At 57.2% G+C, this 13,888-nt stretch overlaps 1 protein-coding gene across 3 annotated transcripts in view; it reads right to left on the reverse strand.

The window, feature by feature from the left end:
• MBTD1 (mbt domain containing 1) overlaps positions 1–13,888 on the reverse strand; it is a 34,411-nt gene that overhangs the window by 3,420 nt on the left and 17,103 nt on the right. For all 3 annotated transcript variants that reach the window (XM_029079918.2, XM_029079916.2, XM_029079917.2), the window contains exons 7-16: positions 12,767–12,884; positions 11,972–12,106; positions 11,436–11,524; positions 10,562–10,796; positions 9,514–9,569; positions 9,047–9,151; positions 6,353–6,500; positions 5,152–5,234; positions 4,324–4,558; positions 3,015–3,092 (exon numbers count right to left, since the gene is read on the reverse strand). In XM_029079918.2, the coding sequence (XP_028935751.1) occupies positions 3,015–3,092; positions 4,324–4,558; positions 5,152–5,234; positions 6,353–6,500; positions 9,047–9,151; positions 9,514–9,569; positions 10,562–10,796; positions 11,436–11,524; positions 11,972–12,106; positions 12,767–12,884 (1,282 nt within the window). The remainder of the gene's footprint in view (positions 1–3,014; positions 3,093–4,323; positions 4,559–5,151; positions 5,235–6,352; positions 6,501–9,046; positions 9,152–9,513; positions 9,570–10,561; positions 10,797–11,435; positions 11,525–11,971; positions 12,107–12,766; positions 12,885–13,888) is intronic.

The following is a 13,888-nucleotide window of genomic DNA, read 5'->3' on the forward strand; positions in this document are numbered from 1 at the left end:
CGGGTGGGCTCGCCCAAGCGCTCCGGGCAGCGTCACCCACCCCAGGGAGCGCTCGGCCGACAGAGCCGCCGCCACCTCCGCTGGGCGCAATTCCCGCCTCAAGCCTGGGAGGATAAGCCTCTTGGAGCAGGGTGCCACGTTCCCGGCGGGAGAGCCCTCCGGCTCAGTGGGCTCGGTGAGGAAGCCAGGACGACACTCGCTCCGCCCGGGAGGCCCGTCTGGGCCTGGGATTCAACCGGCTCGATGCCCACCGACTTCGTCCCCCCAGCGAAGCGCGGGCAAGCCAACACGCCACGGGGAGGACGTTTCGGTACCGGAGAGCCCAACGCGAGACTCAACTTGCAAGAGGACGGACGTTCAGGGAAGGACCTCCCCTGGGCTCCATCCACAAGCCAACCTGCCCTTTGCTGCCTCGGTCAGAGCTACGGCAGAGCACGTGGCAGCCGGCAGGCTCACCTCAGGCCTTTGCTCCCCTCGGCTCCCCGTCCTGCCCCCGCGTCGGCTCTGGGAACTCCGAGGGAGGGCGGTGAGGCACCAAGCAGCCGCCCCTCCTCACATAGCTCTCCTAGAATGCGCCTGACCCACTGCTTATTATCTGGGACCCAAAAGGTCCAGGCCGCAAGACCCTCGCTCTGCCTGGCATCTCTCTCTCATTCCCACGCACATATACAACCAAGCTGACCGTAGGACGGCGACCGTGCACCGTCATTTGGTTGAAAATGACTTTGGGACCAAAGAGAATACTAGGAAGACCGCAGAGGTTTCTTAACTGTTATACGAAAACCACGCTCGTTTCATCCTTCCTGACTCCTCCCCACGAAGGCCATCGCCACGCGAAGAAACGCACTCTCAGATTTCGGCCACGATTATAATTTCCTAAGCCACAGTTCCAGGAGCGCAGCCGGAGTCTTTGGAGCAAATGCAGAGTCAACGCCCACTCTCCTCATCCGGAACCATCCTGTGCAGGAGGACACCATCTTGGGGGGCTCGGGGAATGACCGACCCCATCGCGCCAATCCACCCCTAATCCTGCTTCAAAAGACCACTTCGAGGAGAACGTGCGTACACGGCATTGTTCCCAACTAGCCCACTTTAGCCCGGACCTCATCAGTGGCAGAAGAAAAACAGTCCCGTCAAAAGATCAGGGTTGGGGGCTTAGGGAAGCGGCACGGCCTAGCGGAAAGAGCGTGGGCCTGGCAGTCGGGGAACGTGGGTTGTAAATCACAGTTCTGCCATTTGCCCGCCGTGTGACCTGGGGCAGATCACTTCCCCGGGCCTCAGTTTCCTCATCTGTAAAATGGGGATAAAAGACCTGTTTTGTCTCTCACTCAGACCGTGAGCCCCACTGTGAGACTGTGGCCATGTAAGACCCGAGTACTGTCTCTACCCCAGCGCTTAATACAGTGCTTGGCACACGGCAAGGGCTTGGCAAATACAATCATCATCATCATTATCGTCATTATTAGGTTGGCGACACCTCCCGCTGGGCGACAGCGAGTAGACACAGCTGCGGCACGACAACTGGAACGTGATTCTGCCTGGACTCCCTCGGGCGTGCGCGGAATGTGTCGATTTTAAGATGGGAACCGGTCTCAGACGTCACTTGGAGATAAATGGCCGGAGAGCCAGTCCACCACTTCTGCGGGGACCTCTCTCGCAAACACAGCCGGTGGCGGCCTCTCACACGCTTAGCCCGGGGCGGCCTCTCTTCACGCAGTGCCCCACCTATTCGCCCCCACATACCGGAGACAGGCCCAGAGTCAGGGATGTACGGGGGGGCCTGACTAGACAGCAGTGAGCCTGGAGCCCCTCTTCCTCAGGTTTTTCCCTTACTCAGTCCTTGCCCCGACCCCGGCCCCTGCCCCCACCGGGAGGCAACGGGGGTTTGGGAAGGCAGATACGAGGTTCCTCCTCTGCTGTTCGGCCCTAACCAACTTTGCAAATCGTCAGGCCCGGAATCAGGGAAACTCAGATTCCCTCGGCGTGGGAAGATGAGGGGGAAGAGGGCCATTTTCCTTGTGGCATCTGGTCCTCTTGGCTCACGGCACCGCCCGACCCCGGGGAATGGGTGAGTCAGACAGACTTTCAGAGGCCTAAGCCCCGCTGCCCCGGAGCATTTTTAAGCAGAGACAAAAGGGCTCCTCTCTGGGTCCCTGGACCTCCAGGAGCTCAGGCGGGGCCAGCTCGGACCTTCACAGAGAAACGCGGGTGGCCGGGCAGCTGGGGCTGGGCATTCCGTGCTGACCCGGAAGGGACGGGGTGGAAAGGTCACTGGTAGATGGCTTAGTTTCAGGATCCCTGGAGCAAGCTTGGAAATGGGGCACGATACGGGAGTCTGGTTAGCTAGGGACGCCGAAGATATCAGTTCGGTTGCCTGGGGGAAGGGAGGGAAAGAAAAGGAAAAAACGGGAAGGAAAGAAAGAGGAAGAAAAAGAGAAAGTCCGCCGTGGGCCGCCTCCGCCATTCGGCCACCGGCTCTGCGCAGAGAGAACCCGCAGAGGTGACCCATTCCATCGTGGGGGGAAGCCCCCAATACCATAGAAATCCTGCCCGTCAGGATCCTGCCTAGAAATTTTTCCCAGTTCTCTATTATGCCATGCTTTCCCCTTCTTCAATCCCGAATAATCAATCTGCTTTCTGATTTCTTAAAAATAAGGACAATCATTTGAAAAGGGGAATTTTTTTTTTTTTTTGGTCCAAAGGCAGGAAGCTACCGAAGGGTCCCATTACTGTGGTATTCCTTCAGGGCATTTCACAGATTCCTATCCATATCGAAGCAACCCCTCTTTCCTATATCAGGCACTGTGCACACGGAAGGGGCTGGGTCCCCCCGTGCTGCAACACGTCTGCGGGAAAAGAAAGGGTGGCCCAATGTATCCCCAACCCCGGTGATACTCAACCACAGTATGATCTAGGCCCAGAAAGTAGTCAATGCCAGCCAGAGACATTCCTTTCTGCTGTCAACTGGTCACAGGCCCGGGACAAAAGCACACAGATACCGTTCGGGGACCCACTTTTCTTGTGTCCTTTGTACTGCTGGGACTTGGCTTTCTTCTTCTGCTTCGACGAACCCGACTGGCTCTCTCTTGTGGCTGAAACGCAAAAGGGAAAGCGGCTTAATTCACGCCACAGCCCTCACTGCCAACCACCAACCACCAACATCCTCGCTGCTGGTTCCCGGTAGATGAGCAGGTTATCAGTGCCCTCCCCGCCGAGAGGCCACACGATGCCCCAGAGGGTCTTCCTACTGACGGGGCACGGCCGGTGGCTAGTCCGGCAAGACGGACACGAAACACAACTAGAACACCAAATCGCTTAGGCTCAGAAGGCGGTGGAATCCAGAAAAATCAACTTTTGGTTTTTGGACTCTGCTCAATATCATCATTTTCCCAATCACCAGAGCACCCATCGATTGAGCATCTACTGCGTGCAGAGCGTGGTTCGAGGTGCTTTGCTCAAAGGCAAGGTACCCCTGTGTCTGAGGGGTTCAGTTTTATGGAAGAAGATAGGATGGCATAGAGGATCTTGTTACTCAAACACTCAATAGGTGTGTGCAAAATAAATATATATATATCCTAGTTATAAATTATTTTAGTCTCTCTCTGTCTCTCTCTTCCTCCCTTGACTGACTCTAAGATCCTCGAGGACGGAGGATCACGTCTACTAATCCTACTGCACTTTTCTGAAAGCTTAGTATGAGGGTCCACCAACACTAAGTGCTCAAGAATAATAACTAATACTGTTGAGCACCTATGATGAAGACAGCGTCGTACTAAGCACTTGGGAGAGCACAAGAGAGTTAGTAGGCATGATTCCTGCTATCAAGGCGCTTTTCGAGCAATACGCTGGAAATGAAGGGGGAAAAAACCAAACAGAATCCTTTGACACTACTGGTAATGCAAAATCCCCAAAAAGAGCGAATCCAGACGAGGACTATTTCAGCGGTGAGGTGAAGTGGGATGGGAGGTGACGTGAGGATGATGAGGGGAAGTGGGGGCGAGATGCCATCCGGCAGATTTGCGGGCTGGGTGGAAGGGAGGTCCTAGGAACGCGCCTTGGGGCAACACGGGGGGGAGAGGGGAAACGTGGGAAGACGTCAGCTAGCGTAGGGCCTTGAACTCGACCGGCACGAATAACTCGGACCCTCCGGGTCCTGTTAGAGAGAGGGGTGAGAGAGGACCCCCAGCCAACGGTCCAGATCTCGATGGCCAGCAGACCAGACGGAGGGAACCGTTCAGGGGTTCCGAGGAACAAGGCCAAAAGAGAGAGTGCGGAGGTCCGGAAGCGGCCGCGTGACGAGGTCTCGTTTCCCAAACCACTTACTCTGGGGTGCCGGGGGCTGCAGTTGGTAGCCAGTCAGTTGGCACCAGCCCACGGGGTAGAGGTCGGGGGACTCGCAGTCCACCCACTGGTCGTATTCGTCTTCCCAGCCGTCGAAATGGATCCTCAACAGGCGGTGGATGATGCGGGTCACCGTGGCCACGCACACCAGACGGGGCTCCATGAGGTCCACGGCCTCCAGTTTCATTCCCACGCGGAATCCGTGGTTTGGGACGTCCTGCCCGGATGAAATGAGACCCGGCCGCGGGGGTGAGAAGCTGTGACGATTCAGGTGGGAGGAGGGGGGGAAGGGAAAGAAGGGAAGGTCCGGGGACGGCCCATGGGAAACCCAGGGAGTGGAAATTCAGCCAGCCAACCTGGACGCCCCGTTTAAACCCCTGAAATGGGAGGGCGCAACACTTTAAGAAATGGTTCGGAAGTATTCTGGGAACAGAGCTGAATTCTTTGATCAAAGAGCGAAGCGAGCTTCCCGGGTGGACCGTGGAGAGAGAACCTGCCAACCTGCCATCTTCCAATTATATGCACCACATATACGCTACTCACGGAACCGGGTGACAAGGTCTTATCACCCACAGAGGGCAAAACCCGCCAGGCACGAGACCGCCCCTAACGATGGACCCATCGATCTTATTTATTCAGCGCTGGGTGCAGAGCGCTGGATTAAGCGCTTGGGAGAACACAGTATAACAATACGCCAGACGCGTTCCCTGCCCACAACGAACCAACGGTCTAGAGGGGTCTCTGTGCTTGCCGGGGGGTTTACCGCTTCACAAGCACTCCTCCTCTTCCTTCTCCGTTTGTTGTCTTTACCTTGTTGAACAGCTTTACTGGTGCTGCAATGGAGCCAGTTTCCCTGAGATAGTCAAACCATTTGAAAGGGAGCTTCGTATAACCTGCAAAAGAGACATTGGGCCCGGCTGCAGATCCCGAGCTCCTCGGGGCAGAGTGAAGCGAGCGGCGGCCACAATCCACGTCCCCCACTCTCGTACCCCACCAGTTCCCTTCCCGGGTGCAGGAGTGTTTCCCGCCGGCTGAGCCGTCCCATCCCTGGCTGGCCTTACACTGCTGACCGGAGGCCTGGGGTCTCCAGCCCGACCCGAGCCCCAGTTCTAGACGAAGGCCGGCACGCACGGGGCCTCTCTGGCTTCGGGGAAGAGCTGCTCCCTGACATGTGAGCCCCACTCGGACCCTCTCCTGATACCGGGGGTCCCGGAAACGGAGGTCTCGAGGGCCATCCGGCCTCAGCTGCCCTGCGTGGGTCCACCCAGGGGCTGGGAGTCCTCCCTAGTGCCGCTTCACCGTCCCGGGCCTGCCCCAACTCTGCTTCCAAGACCCCAGGCCTAGCTCGTCGACTCTTCCTTTCACTCCTTCTCGGAAAGTCTGCCGGCAAGGAAATCTTCCCCCAGAGTTCCCTCGGCTTTTACCCGGCCCATTTTCGGGGAAAAACGGACAGGCTGCACGGTGACTGAGTTTGGGCCTGGCTCCTTAAAAGCCATATGAAAACACAGGCTTCCAAGGAAACCGGGACGGCGGGGAAATGCTCTCTTTTAGGTGTCGGAGGGATGTGACACTTCTGGCCTCCCGCTGGTCCGTCCGGCGGCTGGCAGAAACCGTACCAGGCACCGACAACAGACCAGGCGGCATGACCGAGGCCAGCCTGTGTCTGTGTGCGTGCATGTGTGCGAGCGGGCGGCACTTCAGCCCCACCCAAAACCAGAGGTGAACTGCTCTGACAAGTCTGACCTCTTCAAGCGTGCACGCGCGCGTACCCACATGCGCCCGAGCCACCAAACTCTCCCTCTCTATGGCTGCTGGCGTTACTCAGGAATAAAAATGCTTCATTACTGGACGGTCTTCCCACAGACACTCCTCCGCAACAGCATTTCTGTATTATTAAAGGGGCCCCTTGAAAAGTCTAAAGGACACAATCTCCAGTCGGCTGGGCACCGTACACTGGCATTACACAAGACGTGACGACAAAAGGGAAAGTCTCGGGCCAAGACGGTGTTACCTCTGGGTGGCGTTAGTTCGATCATGTTAATTTCACAGAAACCAACAGGGAAAATGGACGGGGAGGTGGCATGGTAGCAAAACCAGTCTGACCCATCCGCCGCTTCCGAGCCGTCGATCCCGATCATGAGGAATCCGTCAGCCAGCACCTTCGCCGATGAAAAGAAACCCCCAACATTGCGGATTGGTTAGAGACCAGTACGGAAACGCCCAACTTTCGGACACTGGGAGCACCCCCACCCGAGGGGAGAGGGTCCAGGGCCAATTCTCCCCCTTCCCTTCCAATATACAGCAGGCGCCACGACTACAGCTTTCCGTTTTAGCCACACGGTAGGCGCACCTCCCCACGAGGGTGGGGGAAGACTGCTTTTCACAGCGGTAAAAAAAAATGCCTGCCATCTCGTTAGCTCTGATCAAGCCCCCCAGTTTCCGAGTCCAGGATTTACTCGGTCGCCGCAAACGTTTTTTACATGGGAGATGCTTTTCGGCTGGCACCAGGACCCGCATGGAGACCCTGGGAGCAGGTGGTGGGGGTGGTGTCAATATTTTAAAGTCTAGGCCCGGGCTCATTTTTGAGGTGTAACTGGGAGACGCTGGGGCCTGGAGTCCTGATTCTCGAAGGGAAGACCTCAAGTTGATAACCCTCTACACAACCTATCATTCTAAATCGACAGATCCCGACTATTAATCACACAGATCCTCGGTAGGGTGGGCTTGGAGGTCAACAAATGTATTCTCAAGCCAGTGACAATCCAGTTGCCCTTCTCCATTTTTTGAAAGAGAAGAAAGTGCTATATTTAGATCACGTCGACTTGATCGTACCCTTCTGTAGCGTATAAATTTGGCCTATTGAGTATTTTTCACTCTCCCCTCCCCAGGGAGCTGCAAGATAGATCGAGTTTTCTTCTTGGGCCAGAGAAAGGTATGGGAGGACACTTTTTCCCAATGTGATGTTTCAGTAAAAGTGTCCGTTTTAACCGCACAGAGGCAGGTGGTGGAAGATGAGGAAGGGCGGCGTAGGTGCAGCAGATTCTTTGGGACATATATTCATTGCCCATGTCCAGCTTTTCGGAGCTCACTCCAGGAAGCTTAATGTCCCCTGACAGAGCAACTCAGGGTTTGTCCCGTACTCCCCTTATCCTCTTTTCCTGACTCCCTCCCAGCTCCTAATCTCTGGGAAGATCAACAGTCGAGCGTGCACCCTTGGGCAAATCGTGAAGCTCGGCTGAGGAAACGATAACCGGGGACTCGGACGCTGCTTTCTCCCCCAGAATTCGACCTGGCACAGTGGACCCGACTAAACGGTGGCCAGTTAGCAATGCCCTTTTTCAAGGGGTGGATGAAAAAGACAGGGCACTTTCCAAGCCACTGCTCATCCTTCCTACTTACTGAGGGCTTAGAATGGGCCGGGCATTAACTTTAGAACTGGGAAGAGACAAGGGGATGTCGACGGGGTTTGGTCCCTGGCTCGCAACCTACACTGCGTTTGGGGGAAGGACAGATTGGCAGGGAAACGGAAGCAGAGTGAGTTCAACAAGCACTTTTGGGAAGCAGCATGGCCTGGTGGGAAGGGCTCAGGCTTCCAAGTCAGAAGACTTGAGTTCTAATCCCGGCTCCTCCACTTGTCTGTGGTGTGACCTCGGGCAGGCCAGTCAGTCAATCGTATTTACTGATCACTTATCACGTGCAGAGCACTGTGGTAAGTCAGAGTACGAAATATCGATATAGCAGACATTCCCTGCCCACAAGGAGCTTACAGTCTAGAGGAGGAGAAAGACATTAATATAAATAAAATTACTGATATGTACCTAAGTGCTGTGGGATTTACTTCACCTCTCTGGGCCTCGGTTTCCTCACCGGGAAAATGGGGATTCAATCCCCGATCTCCCTCCTGTATGGACTGAGAGGCCCACGTGGGAAAGAAGCTGTGTACAACCCGATTAACTTGGCTCTACCCCAGTGACTAGAACAGTGCTTGACATATAGTAAGCACTTGACCAAGACCGTAATAATCACCTGGGATAGATGGACACCAACTACCCGACCAAATGGTTACCGCTCGCCCCCGCTGATGGTTTTCACTGCCTTCCTCACAGCCCTGACATCTACAATGGAAGACAGAAAACCACTTCCCCTGACGGCCCCCACCCTCAAAACAACACAGAAAAACCACAAAAAAAGCATCACCGCAAACTTAGTCTCGAGTCAACACCGCAGCTGAAAGGCCAAATGGCCTGACGGGAAAGATTTACCGACTCGGAGATCTTTAGGCTGGTCAACCGTACGGATTATTACACCTCCAGACAAAGGCGGGGTCTACGTGGCCCCGAGAGCGCATTCCTGTTGCCCGAAAATGCTCAGGTGGCCCACCCGCAGAGACGAGCAACATGAGTTCCACTCATTTAGGCCAAAGATAACCAGACGGCGGGGCCGAGCCGTGCACAGCCTGAATAATTCAGGGGGCGGCAGATTCTAATCCATTTCCCGTCTCGGCTGGGTTAGGCCCAGGCCAGGGAGCCGTTCCCCGTGGGGCCGATCTACACCTCCCAGTTCCCGGGTCTCTGGCCAAACGCCAGGCCGGCCCTGAGCCATCTAACCTGCCGGCTCTTCCCCCAGCCCCGGCCTCGGCCCACCGGACGAGTGGCGGGCGGCCCGAGGAGACGGCTTAGCGGGGCCCGAGTCCAAGACCGCTTACCTTCCTGATGGTCGCCACGCATATCGCAGACAGGTTTAAGGGATCGATAGCTTCCAGCTTCATCCCTTCCTTGTACCACTCCCCACTTTGGTCTACTTCTTTCACCTAGAGAAGCGGACGAAAGCACAGATCCGTTACTGCCACAAACGAGGGACGCCTCCGCTGTGGTTTAGGCCCGAAAGCTCCAACCCATCCGCTTAAAAATTCCACCACCGACAAGGTCCAGAGAGTTGCTTTCCTGCCGAGCGTTTTTACTCGAGTGACAACGGGGCTCGGGGGATTCGAGGCAACATCGCAAAACTTTAGGATAATGGCAGTGCAGAGCTGCCACACTTACAGACCACGGGGTCTTATCCTGGCCAAGGAACAGATTACGGAGGTTTTCACTCATTTCAGGAAAAAAAAAATCCCACAGCCCTCTTTCAAATCCAATCGAGAGATGAGGGTTCTGATTAAAAGTTTCTTACCTTAGCAAATAAATGTGGTGGTGTATCAAAATGTCCATCTTGTTTCTTTGTAATATCTACAAGGAAAAGTTACACGCTAATCTGTCAGCGTTTGTGAGAAGACCAACACCCATGTTTCGCTTCCTGTTTTCGCTCTCGGGGCCCGAAACGCCGTCCGGCGGTGCAGACGGGGGCCGCCGGCCTGCCCGCCTTCGCGACACCGCCTCTCGCCGTGACTCTCGGTCGCCTAGGCCTCCTAAGACTGTAAGCCCGTCAATGGGCAGGGATCGTCTCTATCTGTTGCCGAACTGTACATTCCAAGCGCTTAGTACAGTGCTCTGCACATAGTAAGCGCTCAATAAATACTACTGAATGAATGAATAAGAGATCAGGGGCTGATGTCACTCAACAGACTCCCTTCGAAAGCCGCCTGGGCCACATCAGCGGAGGCCGGCACGGGCGAGGATTCCCAAGCGCTCAGTACCGTGCTCCGCCCGTGGTAAGCGCTCAGTAGATACCAGGGATGAGGCTGAGGGTTCCCATCAAACTCGTTCACTGGGTTTTCATTCCAGCGCTTTGCACAGTGCTGGGCACATGGCGAGGCCTCCCCAAATCCCCCAACAAGGATTATGGTCATTCCCCAGTTTGAGCTCATCATCTTGCATCCACCCCAGTGTTTAGCCTTGAGAATGGGCCGTGTAAAATACCAACAGTTCTTCACTTTGGCTAACTTGGTTCAAAGTGAAGATGGAGAAGTTTGAATTGACATCTTTTTTTTGGGGGTGGGGTGGGCGTGTGGGGGGCCATGAGGGGACAGGGAGGGAGCGAGGGGGTGTGGAAGAGCAGAGAGACGAGGCCGGGCTGTGACCAGGGAGGGACACAAGGGGAGAGGGGAAGCCGGTCGGTGAAAGCGGATCTTTCGAGCGGATCTCGTCACTGGCTGAACACAGAAGCTGCTTAGACCTCCCCGGGGGGCATTTTTGTTCTAAGACGACTGGCAGAGGACTCGGTGGGACCCCGCTCGACAGGCCCCCGGGGGGTTAGGAGGACTTTTCGGGAAGGCGCTCACCGGGTCTTTTGAACCGATGGCCGATGCTCCGGGACCAGCCGATGTGGTGAATCAGCGGGCTGTACATGTGGCACCAGAAGTCGTCGGACTTGTCCTCGCTCTCCTCGTACACCAGGCGCAGCCGCCCGCCGATCACCCTCTCCACCACCGCTACCCGCGTCCGACAGAGGTGCGTCTTGTCCACCACTTCTACTCTCATGGAAGGCTTGAAGGGATATTGCATGCTTTCGGTCACCTGGAGACGGAGGCAGAAGAACGGGCTGCGGGGAGGACACCCTTTTTAACACCAGCGGAAGCGGGCCGACCGGCAACTCTCCGGGACGTGGAATCTGGCCGAGGAAGAATCAAAATCTAGCCGGCTCCATGCGGGGGGCGGTCATCCAAGAGAGACTTTGCGCCAGCGCGGCAGGAGCGGCCTGACTCTGGTCCCAGACCATCCCGGTCCTATCGAGACAGGCCCGGCCGTCTACGGCGGAACGGAGCCCGTGAGGGACAAGGGGGAGGAGTGCGAGGGGGTGGAGGGGCTTGGGCAGAACGCGTTGCCAGGTAGAGGAAATGAGGGCCGCTGAGGAGCGGCGTGCCAATGTGGCCACTGGTCACAGTAAGTGCTCCGCTGCCCACTCCCCCACAGCCCCAAGCCCCGAGTCGTCGCCCTGCTCCACCGACGCCTGGCCCGTGCCCGCAGAGCTTCTCGTCGGACCTCCCGCTGCCGTCGGCGGGGTCCACTCCCACCCCCGGCTCCGACCGACATCCCAGGGCAGTCGGGCGGCAAGTCCGCCGTCCGAGGACGTCGCCCTGACCCACCCCTCTTTGCTCATCAAATCCCGGGTGCTGACCCCGCCTCACCGGTCAGTCAACCCTGTGCGACCGTTACCTTTTGGGAGAAGTCGGGAGGAAGCGTTTTGGCACCGGTAAGACGTTTCACTAGAAAAGTCTTCCAGTTTGTGTACTTGTGCTGAATGGCTGTTGCGAGAGACAGAGGCATCGGTTAGTTACCCCTACGCCAAGAGCGGAATGGGGTTGTGCCCCGCCGAAGCCCGGAAGGCTCGCCCGACAGAACGGTGGCTGCCGGGCCCCCGCTCCTGGTCCTCTGCTCCCCTGGAGCCACCGGCTCCAGCGAGCCCAGACCTGCCGAAGATGGGTTCCTCTGGAGATGTCATCCCTCCCCTTTGGTCCGGGAGCCCCGTGTGCGATTGGGACTGCGTGTGACCTGCCCGTTTTGCCTCTGTCCCAGCCAGTGCTCGGGGGACGCTGGACAATTCCCGCGATTCCTAATCCTAACGGGGAGCTAGGCATCCGATTTCGCCTCTGGTCCCCACTCTGAGGAGCACCACCCCGTCCCCGCGTCCATCCCGCGGGGCCCTTCCCGGCCCCCTCCGGGGGAGAGGCGCTTCGCTGGGGCTTACGTACTTCGCGGGGGGACCAGGGGCTTCCCGCTGGTGGCGCACCAGCCCACGGGGTGGATGTCGGAGCCGCACACGCTGCACCAGAAGTCCAGGCTGGAGTCGTTTTCGAACCCTTCGTAGCGCAGCAGAGCGTTGTAGCCTGGAAGCGACCGGCCTGCGGTCAGGTCAGGCTGGCACCCGGCAGACCGGGACCCGGCACGCGACATCCCAGGACGGGGGCCGAGGCTCCTCCCCTCCCCTCGGCCATCTTCGGACCGCGGCCCGGCGGCGGCCCGGCCCTCGGATGACCGAGACGGGGCCAAGTCTTTCGGGGGGAGGACAGAAAACTCAAGCAGAAGCCTTGGCCGCCGATGTAGATGTCACAGCCTGGGCTAACTTCATCTCCCCAGGTGAACGGGGGCAAGTCACTATACTTCGCCGCACCCCGGTTCCCTCATTTGGAAAATGGGGATTCAAAACCATTCATTCATTCCTATTTTCCGAGCGCCTACTAAATGCAGAAAAGTGCTCTGAGTGCTTGGAAGAGTACATCGTGACAATAAACAGACACGGTCCCTGCCCCGGACGAGTTTCTAGTCCGGAGGGACTGTTGTCCTTCCCCCTTAGACGGCGGGATGGGGGCCGAGCCCCATCTGGTGGGACGCGGTCGGTTCCCGGTCTCATCCCATTGGCCCCTCGGCGCCCTGAGGAAACGAGCTCACTCCCGCCCGGTTTAAAAATGGTCAGTTTCCCCTCGATCCGAGTGCCGCACGACCCCGCGCCGTCGGACCCATCCTGGAAAGAGGGGCTCGGGTCTCACCTGCGATTTTTACGACTCCCGCGATCCAAAAGACTTTGGTAGGGAGGCTGCAATCCGTGTTGGGCACTTCGACCCGGATGTTGTCGGAGATGTCTCCCCAGCAGGTCCCCATAGGTGCCTGTCGCACACAAACAGCCAGTTAGCACCCCGTCACCCTTCAGAGCCTACAGAGAGCATCTCACATCGGCAACGGCCGTCCGAGAGGAGCCGGAGTCCAGGGAGGGGACTTGCAATTTGGTAATTCTCAGGCTTCTCGGAAAAGTCTGCTCCACCCCTACCCCACCCTACTCGAGTTTTAGACAACGCAATTCTCTAGGATCTCCGAAGCGTTTCAGTGTGAAGTTCAAGAACAACACAACTCAAATGAGCACAAGTGGCCCTGCCTTCGGACTCCAACCGTGGGCCCTGGCGTTGGGGGTGGGGTGGGGCGGGGGTGGGAGAGGTGGAAGCTGCGACGCAACGCTGGGCACAGTTGACAATTCCGTTTGGTCGACTAGGCAGATTTCGGTCGACAGAGTGGACCTAAGTGGCGATCGCTCCCATCGGGCCCTGACCGACAGGGATTTAAGCTGCTCAAAAAGGCGGACCCCCCGAGTCCCTGGAGTTGCATATCCGACTCCCAACCCTGGGTTAATGAGAGAAGCATCTCCGTCGCTCGTGCATCTTAGACAACCCCTGCTGCGCAAGTAACTGGCGACCAGGTAGAGGAGGAAGTCGAGCCGTGCGGGCGGGTTACGTTCCCACTTCCCCTGTAAAGGCGGCGTTTTCCTTTGCAACGTACGGTGGGCACGAGGGTGAGGAAAAGTGACGGGATGAAGGGTTGTGACCACTCAAAAGAAAGCTGAAGAAATCTGGCAGGCGAGGATGAGAGGGAAAAAAAATAAACGGACCCGTCGAGGTCTGGGGTCAGTAAGTTAAAACACCGGAGACACGGTCAGAAGACAAGCCTTCACTTAAAAAGCGGGACCCCCCCCCCCCCCCCGAGATTTTTAACCGGCTCTGCCGGAGTCAGCCAGCCAGATCGTCCTGACCGACCAAGAGGATTTTACGCCTTTGGAGAAGTTGGAAACGTTTCCGTCCATGTACCCACGGCTGCGGAGGTCATTAAGAGGTCACATCGGA

Source organism: Ornithorhynchus anatinus, chromosome 15 (assembly GCF_004115215.2).
Source record: "Ornithorhynchus anatinus isolate Pmale09 chromosome 15, mOrnAna1.pri.v4, whole genome shotgun sequence".
Classification (NCBI taxonomy): domain Eukaryota; kingdom Metazoa; phylum Chordata; class Mammalia; order Monotremata; family Ornithorhynchidae; genus Ornithorhynchus; species Ornithorhynchus anatinus.